Source organism: Mesitornis unicolor, unplaced genomic scaffold (genome assembly GCF_000695765.1).
Source record: "Mesitornis unicolor isolate BGI_N332 unplaced genomic scaffold, ASM69576v1 scaffold44517, whole genome shotgun sequence".
Classification (NCBI taxonomy): domain Eukaryota; kingdom Metazoa; phylum Chordata; class Aves; order Mesitornithiformes; family Mesitornithidae; genus Mesitornis; species Mesitornis unicolor.
In genome coordinates this window covers 8309-20818 of record NW_010197914.1, presented here as the reverse complement: position 1 = coordinate 20818, position 12510 = coordinate 8309, and the positions used below count along the sequence as shown (strand labels likewise).

Sequence of the window (12510 nt, the reverse complement as noted above, 5' to 3'; positions counted from 1 at the left end):
TGTCCTATAGCCTCCGCAACCACTGTAGCGTCGGACCCACTCTCCCTTGCCCATTGCATATCTGGGGTAAAGAAGGAACAGCCATATTTCTGTAATAATTCCTCTATTAGCATCCTGACAACTACGCCAATTAAAATTTCACGGAATCGCACCTAAATGGCTACACGCACACAAATAATGAACTCAAACAACCTTTAATCTGCAACTGAAATGAAGCAGACAAAACTTCATTCACCAAAACAACATCCCACCGACATTTAACAAATACAGGTTCGATATGCTGGTTGGCAATGTTACCACACGCAGCTGAGTTAAGAATTCTTAAGTTTTTGGCCAAATGATCCAAAATGTGCACTCACTCACTCACTCACCAAAAAGGGAGGGCTCTCAAGCTCCAGAAGTTTCCTTAAGTGGCGTTCTCACTCAAGGAGAGAGTCCCTGACTGCAGACCCGCTGCTCCGAGGAGGACCAACTCAAATGAGTCCTCCGGCGGGGCCTCATTTATACCCTGGTCGAATCTGATCTGTGGTCAATCCATGGTCGTGTCAGCCCCTATTGGCTGAGGACCCCAACTTTCCTGCCTTTGACCCCCACTGTGTGGCCCAGACATGAGCTGTGAGGGGGGAGGCAGTCCTGGTGCCTCCAGGGCCAGAAGCTTTAGCACTGTCTTTGTTGGGTCTTTAGTAGGGTGGGTGCATCTGCCACACAATCCACCCCATGACCACAGTCAGGATTCGACTGGTTTCCTTGGAGTGGTGCTACAGTCACCTCTTGCCTCCAAAGTTGTGGAGGAGCACAGGTTGCACTGCAGAAGGTTGACCCTTCTCTCCACCGCCTTTGCTGGCTCCCTGCTGGGTTTTAAACTGGTGAAAATCCCAGCCCTGCTCCCCTCCAACAGCATCTCTGTCACAGTCTGGGCTGCTGCTCTCTGTCCATGCTTAGAGACCAGGGACCTCACTGGTGCCAAGTGCTGCAGAGCCCCTCCACACCTCATGACACACACGAGAAGGATGTGCTGGTGGGGAAAGGTTGCCAGCCAGCAGACCCAGCTTTAGGCACGGTGCTCAGGACTCCCATCTGAAAACCAGCCCCAGCATTGCACAGTCAGACGTCGCTGGATGTGGATGCTGCTGGATGGGAGACTCAAAATCTCTCGACTCGTTTCAGTGAGACCCAACATCTCTCCTACTCCTTTGAGTGCTGCGTCCTCTCGTCACTCTGTCCTCCTCATTTCCCTTCCCCTCCCCATTTTTCCCCTAAACACCCAAAATCAGGACTTGCTCTAGTGAGCTGTGACCTGCCTGGACATAAAACCAGCTATTAAATAAGGTCAAATGCAAACAGAATGGTCAAGCCCATGATTAATAATTAAGAGGCAGGAAGGTGTAAGCCAGCTGAAAGCCTGCTCAGCACTCAGGGATCACGCAGGATCCAGCCAAGGCAGAGCCTTTCGCTCAAGGTCCCCAAGAAGGGACCCACCACCAGCTCAGTGGCCCCCGAACAAACAAAGGTTCCCCCCAAACAAAGGTTCCCCCCAACAAAGGTCCCACTCATGCACAAGAGTTCTGTGGGCCAGCCACATGTCAGACGGGCTGTGCAAAGCGGTGGGGAAGGACAGTGGTTGTCGCGTGCCCTACTTGGGAGTTGGCTGCGTCTTCTCCTGCAGACTGGTCCTCGGCAGGAACAAGCCGGCCTGCTTCCGCTTCTTGTGTGGGTGCTGAACAGCGTAAAGGTAGGATGTGTACTGGAGCTCTGGCAGGACCATCCTCTGGCAGATCCTGAGAGTCCTGTTGTCCAAGTCTTGCTTGAGGTTGTAGCCAAGGATATTCGCAGCCCCTGACTGGAAAGGCAGAAGAGCTTTGTTCTTGATATGATCCTTCCCCACTGCCTCTTGGTCTGAGAGACAGATCTCCATGAGCTCCTTCTGTCTTGTTCGCAGGCCATTCACCTCCTTCTCCAGCTCCTCCAGGCCTATGGTCTCCTCAATTCTCCTCCAGAAGCTCTGGTTGAAGTGCTGGTAAAGCTTCCAGTCCAGAGAGCACCACACCTTTATCCGCTCCTTGCTTTCTGGAGTCAAGGTCTGGACAGTGTCCTGGCTTCTGGAGTTGAGCTTGAAGTAAATCACATCATCCAGATCCCAGCACAAAGCGTGCTTCAAGAGGATCATGGACTCATCAAAGTAGTCTGCTATCAAGATCAGGTGGAAATTCTGTTCAATCTCCTTCAAGACTGCCTGGACGTACTTTTTATTGTCCTCTGCATTGTTATTGTAGCCAAAGTCAAACCACATGATATTCCTGGCGTAGATGTTTTGCTTGTATGCTTCGCTGTGGTAATACTTCATGGGTGATGCCAGGTACTCGTTCACATCCTTGGAGATCCTGAAGGCAGGAACATCGTCCTTGTAGTAGATGTAGGAAGACTCCAGCTGAGGAATGGGGTTCCTCAGGATGGAAAAGTAGAAGGTGTTGGGTGCCATCACCTTTTGTACCTGTTTGCAGGGAGGAAGAAGAGAGGCTGTCAGTCTGGAGGCACTGCTTGTTCAACCAGGTTTCTCTGCAGGTGTCGTGGCTCTTTCTTACCTCTGAGCGGTTAAACCGCAGGTGATTGGACATGATGTTGTAGTTTTGTCCTATGGTTTGAAATCCCTCCACAAAGTGGGCCAGAAAGGTTTTTGGGTAGCCCAGGTGGAAGTGCTGGTCAGCTGGGAGGGCGACGGTGAGGTTGTACCTCTCCGCAAACCTGAACATGATGTTCAGGATGGTGCTGCTGGCCGTCTTGTGGGTCTTGAGGAACATGACGTTGGTCTTGGCACGGCAAGGTGCAGAAGGTATCAGCAGTCTCTCGTGGCTGTTTGAGATTCTGCAGGAAGGCAACAGATGGGGAAAAGCAGCTTCTCCAGTGCCGTCCCCCACCTCTGAGACCTGGCAAAGCCAAACCCCAGCAGGTTCTCCTGCTGATACCCCACCCACAGCTGGTGCAAGGCACCAACCCAAACAAGCCCCATCCCTCAGGCGTAGATGTCGGGACAGTTTTCTGCTTCTCCAGATCCTCACTTACCCAAAGGCTTCAGCTCAATCTCCTTTTCTTTTTTCCATGCAGCTGATTTTGCTCCAAAGAGCTGTGCTTTGGCTAGTTTGATCCCTTGCCTGCACAAATGTGGACCTACAGCCTAGTGTTGGGCTGCTGCCCTTCCAATATTAGCCTAAAGCCCATGAGAGTTACATCAACCATCAGAGGTCAGATCCTTGCTGCCCTGGGTCACACAACCTGGCTTCTGCTTCACTTACACATCATTTTTATTCTTCAAATGGAAGAATCCTGACAGGAAGAAGATTCCCAGGCAAAGGTTGAAAACGATGAGATATCTGACATGCCTGGAAAGAAAGCAGAGTTTCAGAGGGTTTTCATCTGATAGCCCTTCCCCGAAGGCGAACCACCCAACTTTGCTTATTGCCTTCAGGAGTTTTTATCACCAGGAGGACAATTTCATGTCTCCATGGTACCAGCCGCCTTTGGCTCCCCTGCCTGTGTCAGCAGCTCTGGCATTAGAGGCAGGACAGTGTAAAATTGCACTTTCACCACCACTCTCCTACTTTTGAGCTTTGGCAATACACAGCCTACTTCAGGCAGAGCCTGCCAAGCTCTTCCAACAGCCTCCCGCCCTGCTCTGCTGCCTTTTCCCTCGCTTTTCTTTCAGTTTTCTCGGGCATTAGAGCTTATTCACTATTCAGTCTCCTAGTTTATTCACTAGAAAATGAGCCCTTTGTATGAGTATAAGCATTTCCTCGCTCGGGAACGGTGCCTGTAATCATATCACTCCACGGGAAGAGGATCTCAAAGAAACAGTAAACTGTTTTTTTTCAATATAACTTTTTTTTTCAATATAACCCAGATTTTTCAATACAGAAAAATGATTAATGACCCAACAGCACCTGTAATGATCTAATTACACCCTGCTTTCAAACAACGGGAGTGCTTCCCCACTGCAACAGCTCCCGCTCCCAGCCCAGCTCTCGTGCGTGGTCTCACCCAGGTCTCCCTTCCACCAGATCTCACCTTGGTCAGAATTTAAACTGCCCAAGCTCAGAGGCAGCCCTTTGGACCAACAACCGCATCTACCAGTGCTTTGCCTGGACAGTGGTGAGGGGTGAGTCTTTTCCAGCACTAATTAGGAAACCACCATTTATCACCAACAGTGTGTTCTAGCTGGGACAAGTACAGGACCTTTTGAAGTTTTGATGCCCACCAAAAGGGAACTTTCCATCACCAAGCTCAAACTGACTCCTCTGATCCCAAAAGCTTTTTTAATTCGGAGAGATTTCCATGTTTTCAGCTGCCCTTTCCAAAATGCAGTAGATCTGGCTTGGGCTTTATGTTGTTTTGAGAAGATATAGTCCCATTTACAGCATGGGATGGTCACAGTCATGGTTCCCACTCTCCCAAGTGAGCAAGGAAGGCTCCAAGCCTGCCCAGTCTGAGGGTCGATGGGGGCATGTGGCCTGATGCTGGCTGGACCTGGTGGTTCTGTCTACTGGCCTTCTGGCCAAGGGGTCGTCAAACATGGTCCTGCCACACAGGGTGGTGGCTTTCCCAGCCTCCAGCTTGTACCACATGAAAGACATTGAAGCAGTTCCTTCCAGTTGGCCTAGGGAGAGTGGTTTATCTGGCATGGCCTACAGCCTCCCACTGACTGGCCACAACATGACAAGCCAGGCTGTGATAGCCTGGATCTGGCCACAGAAAACTGGAGAGAGGATGGGAGCAAAGCTCAACTGCCCGTGAAGCGCTGCCCATGAAAAGAGCTGCTGTGGCCAGCTGTGCCAGCTGTGACCAGGGAGCCACAAACCAGGCCTAAACACAGTGGAAGCGTGGAGACAGGCAGCGATGCTACAACACTGCAATGGCACTGCAGAAAAGCGTCTGACTTTGCTCGCTACTCAAACCTGCCCCAAGCCGCTTTTGCTTCAAGCTTTGCTTTGTGTGAGAGCACTTCCCTTGTCCAACAGCATCCCAGCCAGAGTGGGAAATCCTCCGGCAGAAGAGTCCTTTCCAAAGCCAGGGCAGATCCTCAGACACTGCTGGTACCAGCCTCTGATGGGAATTTGCAACACAGCTTCCACATGAAGCGTTTCAAGACAGGCAGACTTTTATCAGTATTTCCTAATTTTTTGGTCCCAGACCTGTTAGAGGGGCAGGGATGAGAAAAATCCCCTTTCTATTGATCACTCTACGGATGTAGGTAGAGATGAGACAGGAGAAGACATGCAGCAAGCAGCCTCACATCTGTCAAACGCAGCGCCTGCCTATTTTCTCGGTCTGTCATTGAAACTGAAGCTGACATTGATGTGATGATTTTCCAAAGCACGTCACCCTACCTGCTAAGCCAGTCCAGCAACATCCTTCTTCTGCAGCTTTTCTGTAGTTTAATGTGTGTGATAATGGTCCATGCATCTGACTGGGTGGTGACCCCAAAACGGCAACTCAGACTGATGTTTTCTGGGGCAAACCAACCCGCACAGGCCTAAACCAACCCTGAAGATAGATCAGGATCATAAAATGCTCCAGAAGGATCACCAGTCCCTTCCACTGCAAGACAGGCTCTGTAGACCTGTACATCTTATCACCCCAAGGCTTCCCATGATGTTTTAACAGTCATTGACTTTAATAAGAGATTACATAGTGCTGCCCTGCCTCCAAATCTTCACACCCATGCAGCACTCTGAGCCCACCTCCAGCCTAACTGGATGCTCCCAGCAGACCTGTTTTATCTGAATGTGCTTCAAAAGCCCCAGACCACCACTGACTTTTGCACCTGGAGACACAGGGAGGGATGAGTCCGGATTATCTAGGCACAAAAGGCCTCCAAATGTTGCTGGTGCAGCACAAGGGACCTGTATTGCGGTGCCAAACACCAAACACTTGCCCTGTGGGCAAGTTACGGGCACAAATGTGCCACCAGTGAGCCCCGAGGGGCCTTACAGTTCTCACTCCCTCCTTGTAGCAGAAAACAGCAACCCACAGCCAAGTGGTGTCCACGCTGCCCAGCCTGGCTGAAACCACGTAGCTTCCTGGAACAGCCCATTTCAAGGAGCAGGAGCAACCGGTCCCAATCAGCTTCTTGTCCAGGGGGCCAAACGATGCTTCCTTCTGGCATGGTGCTTTTTCCCCCGCCTGGGGATGGACAGACGGATGGAAAGATATCTGCCCTTCTGCTCAGGGAGCGAGCACGGGTGGGGATGGGGAGGGGACTGCAGCCACCTCCACCCCCTGCTGCACCTCAGCTCAGCAATGGAAGTGCGCAGGGGAAGGGGATCAAGGTGATCACCACTGAGAGGTGCAGGGAAACGGAGACCAAGGAGACATGAGAGGAGGGGGTTGCAGTTACACAGGGCAGTGGTTTGTGTGCTTGGGGAGCCGAGCCCTGCACCTGATCACCAGGAAGGTCTTGTCCCCATCGCCCCCTGGGGCCTGGCCACCTGCAGGGGCTGTCACTGCCTTCAGCGTGTTCTACAAATGGGGGTCTCACCACCCATTCTGCACCCACCAGCCTGGCACACCTCTCTGAGAGCCAGAACCGCTCCTGAAGACCCTCAGCCTCACACCCCCAAAAGCTGCAAGTCTGTCCAAGCCACTTCTCGACCTCCACGCATTGGGCCAACAGACGTCATCTTAAATGCTGGCTAAAATGTCCACCCATATTTTAATCCCTTCAAGGAAGTTAAGGCCCACTCAGTTGAGAGCTATGTTGCTGTTGACTGTTTCGCTTGCACAGAATCACAGCCTGGTGGGGGTTGGAAAGGCCCTCTGGAGATCACCCAGTCCAACCCCTGCTGGAGCAGGGTCCCCGAGAGCAGATTACACAGGAACATGTCCAGGTGGGTTTCCAATGTCAGAGAAGGCTGAAGGTGAACAGGGCGAGCCTCTGGCATTCAGGAAATGGAATCTTTTATACAGACAGTTACAGTCATAAGCAGAGGGATTTCATAACCACGCCATGCATCAACGGGAGTGCAGAGGGCACGGCTCCAGTGATTTTTTTCCTTCCCTGCAGGACAGCGAAGTGCTGTCATGTCCTGATACCTTGGGGGCTTGAAGCCCGACGTAGCCGAGAGTCGCAGGGTATGATCAGAGCCACTGTCCACTTTTTTCACCCCATTAATTCTGCCTTTTGCAAAACAAAGCTCAAGGAAGCAATGATTTGAATGCAAGACGCACAACCAGCCTGGCAGCCCTTTGAGGAAGCACTTGACTGCTAAGACATAAAATTCCTCTAAGAAGCCAAAAAACTTGAGGAGCTGTCAGCAGGGCTGGCGCCGGAGATTCAGCTTGCCTTTCCAACCTGCGCTGTGCTGTCTGCCAGCCGGGAAGAAAGCAGGGAAAGCTACCTCTCAGGTCACACTTGGTGGTACCACTATGGATGCTTTAAGGGACAACTTTCTTTATTTGGCTTAAGCTGAAAATAGCAGAAGCCTATGTCACCCTAGCAAGGTTCTTTCAAATTAAAAGACCTGGAATAGAGGAAAAAATCCTTTGTGGTGAAATTAATCTCTACCCTGGAGCAAACTGCAACTCTATAGGTTATTAACAACTTAGAAGGGATTACCTGAACCAGACCTTTCTACAAACAGCGTTTTAATTCTGCACCCGTTGCGTTCCCCTCCCTCTCCCTGTACCTTGAAGCGCACCCAGGGCTTTTCATGCTGCCTCACTGGAAGCTTGAAAAATCTCTCCTTTGCAAATCGACTCCAATACTCCTTTCGTCTCTGGGCTCCTCCAGCTCTTAGCGTGCGCGTCTCTATTTCCAGCATCCCCTTGCTGCTATAAATGGCTGGGATAGGTGAGGACGAAGGGAGTGGCTAGGTGTTCCCAGGAGTGGGCGTAAGTTAATTAATAAGCCGTGAAAATCGCCGCTAGGGCCTGACATTAAGAGCAGTAGAAGGAAGCACTGCCTGGGGGGACGGGGTTTGCAACAGGTTGGCAGGGAAGTGTAGGTTTAGTGAGGACCCCTTAGTGGGGACCCTGCTGCCAGGAGTGGAGCATAGGGGACTCACAGCAGGGCCCAGGAAGGGTGCCAGTGGCAGGGCTCTGCAAGAGGGCATCGTGGGCCCCTTTGTCACCCTGCGCACCATCACAGCACTTGTTTGGGGCCCCTTCCCAGCACTGCCACGCTGCTCGGCGCCATGGTCAGTGCTGTCCCTCCGCATCTCATCTTGCTCTGCAGTTTAGGATCGTAATTGTCTGCCTACCTTTGCCAACAGGAAATTAGGGACAAGAATGAAATGGGAATAGTGTTCACGTATCAGGAATTTCCCTTAAAATCTTCATGTTTCAGATTCTTTCCCAATGAAAATGCAATTATTGTAGCTGGAGGTTAAGAGCATAAAAGCAACTTTGCTGTATTTTGGCCTTGGGAGAGAGAGGTCCTCCCCCTAAACAGGTGTAATTTTATAGTTTGTCTACAAAGTGACTTTCCGGTATCATTAAAAACCATTATAACCCACATCACACAGGAATCTGAGACTCCACCAAGGCTCCTGTATGCCAGCGTTTCACAGACTGGGTTTGATGGTCGCAGACTGCCCCAGGAGAGCAGGATTTGCCCTGCAAGTCTGGAGGTGAGGTAATCTCCCCATCGCCCACGTTGAGGATGAAGTTGATGCTCTCCACATCTGAGCAATAAACAGTTTACCCACATCTCACAGGCCGGAACAGGCTCCTTCACCTACATTGCTAAGTCTTCAGAGCGCCCAACTATACAGCATTTCTTTTTAAACTGCAGCTTCCCCAGGCCAGCTCCAGCTCCAGTGCCTATCAAGATTCAGAGATTAGCAAGGTATAGGGTTGCTTTCCTTGAGTTTCTCGGCAGAACGTGAGCCAATGCGCTGTTTTACAAATAATTTCTAGGGTTACTCTTGGCAGAGTGTCAGCTGCTGCTGGCAGGGGGGGTCACGTTTAACAGATTTCTTTTTCCTATTACATTACACACGTCAACCGTGCAATTTCTTGTTTGGAAGGTGGTCGAGCCCATGAATCACAGAAGACCATTTTTTACACGATTACAATTGATTCATTGCTCTCTCCTGGGGTGTCATACACAAATCGCCAGGTTTGGTTTATGACGCAGAAAACCACGGTGCCACGCAGAAATATTTGGCTCCACGTGGGGCTGGGCTGCTCTGAGACTGGAAGCAGCAAAGGTCAAGGCAGCTGACGCAGCCAATGCAGCCTCCATTAGCCGATGCTGAATTAATAGCTCCGTATTGCCTCCAGCCCCAGCAGGCTCGTGGCCCCGCTGCAGGATGCGGAGGAGAATCAGGAGGGTAAAAGTGCAAAAAACTCGCAGGTTACGGTAAAAGCAGTTTAACACGTAAAGGAAAAGCCACGCGCGCAAGCAAAGCAAAAGGAATTCACTCAGTGCTTCCCATTGCAGGCAGGCATTCAGCCATCCCAGGAAACGCTGGGCTCCATCGCACACAACAGCGATTTGGGAAGGCAAAATGCAGTAACTCTGAATGCCCCCACCTTTTCCTTCTTCCCCAGCTTTTATTGCCCAGCGTGATGCATAACCCCAGCTCCTCGCCGGTGGGGCAGGGTGAGAAGCAGAAAAGACCTTGGTGCTGTGCAAGCACCGCTCAGCGACAGCTGCAACATCCCTGAGTCACAAATACCAACACACAGCGCCATGCCAGCTACTAGGAAGAAAATTAACTCTGTCCCAGCCAAAACCAGTCAAGGGCTTCCTCGCTGTGCCAGAAGACCAACGCTTCAAAGTGTTGAGCAGCCACATCATTCTAATATTTAACTCTGTCCCCCCCAAAAAAATAGAATTTTGGACAAGAAATTCTTATCACAGTGATTTTTTATAAACATACACCCCCCACACACGTGTACTTACCCTGCCTCTCCCTCCTATACACAACAGTGAACTGGTATGTGAAAGCACCACTGAGAACGTGAAAGAGAAAGATAACACTGGTGTTTAAGGCCTAGGAAAGATAGTATAAAATAACCCTACGATAACTCCTCCCTTCTGTTTCCCCAGGGTAACTGCTCAGTTGTTTAACTGAAATGGTAAACTTACATGGAGCTTAAGGATCTTCCTGTGTAAAGAAGACCGGTAAACGTAGCTGGGCCCGAATTTCCCTGGCCACAGCACTGGGCTCTCGCTCAGCCCTGCCCTCCCTACCACCCTCTCCATATGTAGCTGAAAAAAGCAGTATGGAAAGTTCCGCTCCCCAAACAGAACCATTCACGTGTAAAGCCTGTGTTTTAAACAGTAATTGTCAGTGGTTTGAGCCCTGGTGGGGGCAGAAAGAAAGAATGGCGTAGGGAAAAGGCAGAGAATATAAACAGCCTGGTCTGGAAAGAACGAGCTGCATCAGCTGAACTTGGCAGAAAGCAAATCCTGTACATTTCTTCTCTAACAGCGTCACGGACTTTCCGTATTTTTGCACCACCTGACACCCAAACACTGCAGGCTGACTGCACGTCACAGCCCTCCTCAGGAAGCTGCAGGGAGCGATGAGGTCGCCCCTCAGCCTCCTTCACCTTGGAGAACGAGACCAACCCTGAGTCAAAAGGATCGTTCCATATTCATCAGTGACTCCTAAAGGTACAAAAGATACGTCCAAACATCCCTTAGCCTCCTGCAAGCCCCTGGCCAAACCACATGGACACACAGCGCAGGTGACGCACACTTGTGAGAGGGCGTGCAAAAGTGACGAGAGAATGAACACGCGTGGAATCAGCCTACTTCAAAAATAAGATCACTCTCCTCTTCCATTAGATCTTGTGCTGACTTCTGATACTTTGCTACGCCACCATCTTCTTTCTCTTGCCCTCCTGCTAGGAAAAAAACCCCCAACTATTTTTTTTAATGCATCTTCTGCAATCACGAATCCCCCTGAATGCCGGACTTGCTAATTTTACTTTCCTACTCTTTTATTTTCCCAATTACTCCCAGATCTTCCAAGCTGCTTTTGTGTAACAGCTGCCTGAACCGTTCTGTGGCCTCACCAATGCTGGATGTGCTGCCAGTCTGCCCTTGGTCAGGGAGCCTCAGAACCACCTCCACCAGTCTGAAACACCAGCTCCTACCATGGCAAGTGCTGGTATGTACTGAAACCTTTTGCCTTAACATCCCACACACACAGCACAGAGAAAACTCTGGAAAATTTTACCATAACTGTGCTGGTTTGTGCTGGGATTGAGTTAATTCTCTTCACAGCAGCTGGTACAGGGCCACACTTGGGATTTGAGCTGAAAACAGTGTCGATAACACAGGAATGTTTTCATTATTGTTGAGCAGTGCTTGCACAGCGCCAAACCCTTTTCCGCTCCTCAACGTCCCACCAGTGAGCAGGATGGGGGTGCACAAGAGGGGACACATCTGGGACAGCTGACCTAAGGGATATTCCATGCTTATGGAATACCAAGCTGGGGGAAGGAGGAGGAAGGCAGGGGATGCTTGGAGTGATGGTGCTTGTCTTTCCAAGTAACGGTTGGTTACACATGATGGACCCCTGTTTTCCAGGAGATGGCTGAACACCTGCCTGCCATGGGATGTAGTGAATGAATTCCTTGTTTTGCTTTGCTTGTGCGTGCAACTTCTGCTCTATTAAACTGTCTATCTCAACCCACGAGTTTTCTCACTTCTACCCTTGCGATTCTCCCCCATCCCACCAGTGAGCGAGCGGCTGTGTGAGGCTCAGTTGCTAGCCCGGTTTAAACCACGACACACTGTCATCTCCACCCACCCTAATCCAGTTTGCCGCTTGGGAGGGATACAGGTTTTACCCTCCACGAGAGCAGATCAGGACTTGCCAAAGACAGGCTGGAAGAGAAGGAAGCAGGAAATAACCAGACAGACACGCTGGGATCCCCTCACCCTGGCTGCTGGCATTTCCCCTCCAGTTGATGCTACCACTGGGCACCCTCTCTTCCCTGGCCAGTCCTTCCAGGACTGCAAACCTGCACCTGGGACAACACTGATGCCTACAGGGGACAGCGTGCGGGTGGCATCACTAAAAAGGCCATAACCCAATGCTGTTGTGTGCTTTTGGACAAGCATGTTAGACCAAAACGAGCGAGGAAGAGCAACATTTTCACTTGGACATGGTGGTAGAGCATCCACAGGTTCTTCTCCTGTGCCTTCGATCTTCACCTGCACACCCAAAGTGAGAAAGTGCCTCTTCTGTCTGGTGTCACTTCACTAATAAATCAGAGCAAACTAAGGGGAAAGAGCTGCAATATCCACACACAATAACTGCATGCTCTGTTTCAGGGTTCGGATTTAATAGGAAACCCACACACTCAAAAACACCGATGTCTCCTCTTCAGAAAAAGCAGGCACTCCTGACAAGAGGAACCACATTTCTTTACTTCTTTTATTTTAGTGTGATAAACACCAAGCATTCCCAGTGCCTGTCTGATCCGCCAGCTATGGCTAAAGTGCAGTTACTGAGCCAGCGATGACCATATCTGCTCGCCCCTCGGTGTGCGTTGCTC

At 50.6% G+C, this 12510-nt stretch overlaps 1 protein-coding gene across 1 annotated transcript; it reads right to left on the bottom strand.

Annotated features, from left to right (window-relative positions):
* Positions 1-1633: 1633 nt before the first annotated feature.
* Positions 1634-7702, bottom strand: GAL3ST2 (galactose-3-O-sulfotransferase 2). The gene is made up of 4 exons (XM_010188961.1): positions 7677-7702; positions 3291-3377; positions 2583-2862; positions 1634-2491 (listed from the first exon to the last, which is right to left on the bottom strand). The coding sequence occupies exons 1-4, from the start codon at positions 7700-7702 to the stop codon at positions 1634-1636; spliced, it is 1251 nt and encodes a 416-aa protein (XP_010187263.1).
* Positions 7703-12510: the final 4808 nt, after the last annotated feature.

What these genes read in the sequence shown, in the direction of transcription:
- GAL3ST2 (XM_010188961.1), bottom strand. Translation starts at nt 7,702, where the DNA reads ATGAAAAGCCCTGGGTGCGCTTCAAG. An exon ending in AGCCCTGGGTGCGCTTCAAG is followed by an intron (nt 3,378 to 7,676) that starts GTACAGGGAGAG and finishes CTTTCTTTCCAG; the next exon opens with GCATGTCAGATATCTCATCG. An exon ending in TTGAAGAATAAAAATGATGT is followed by an intron (nt 2,863 to 3,290) that starts GTAAGTGAAGCA and finishes GCCTTCCTGCAG; the next exon opens with AATCTCAAACAGCCACGAGA.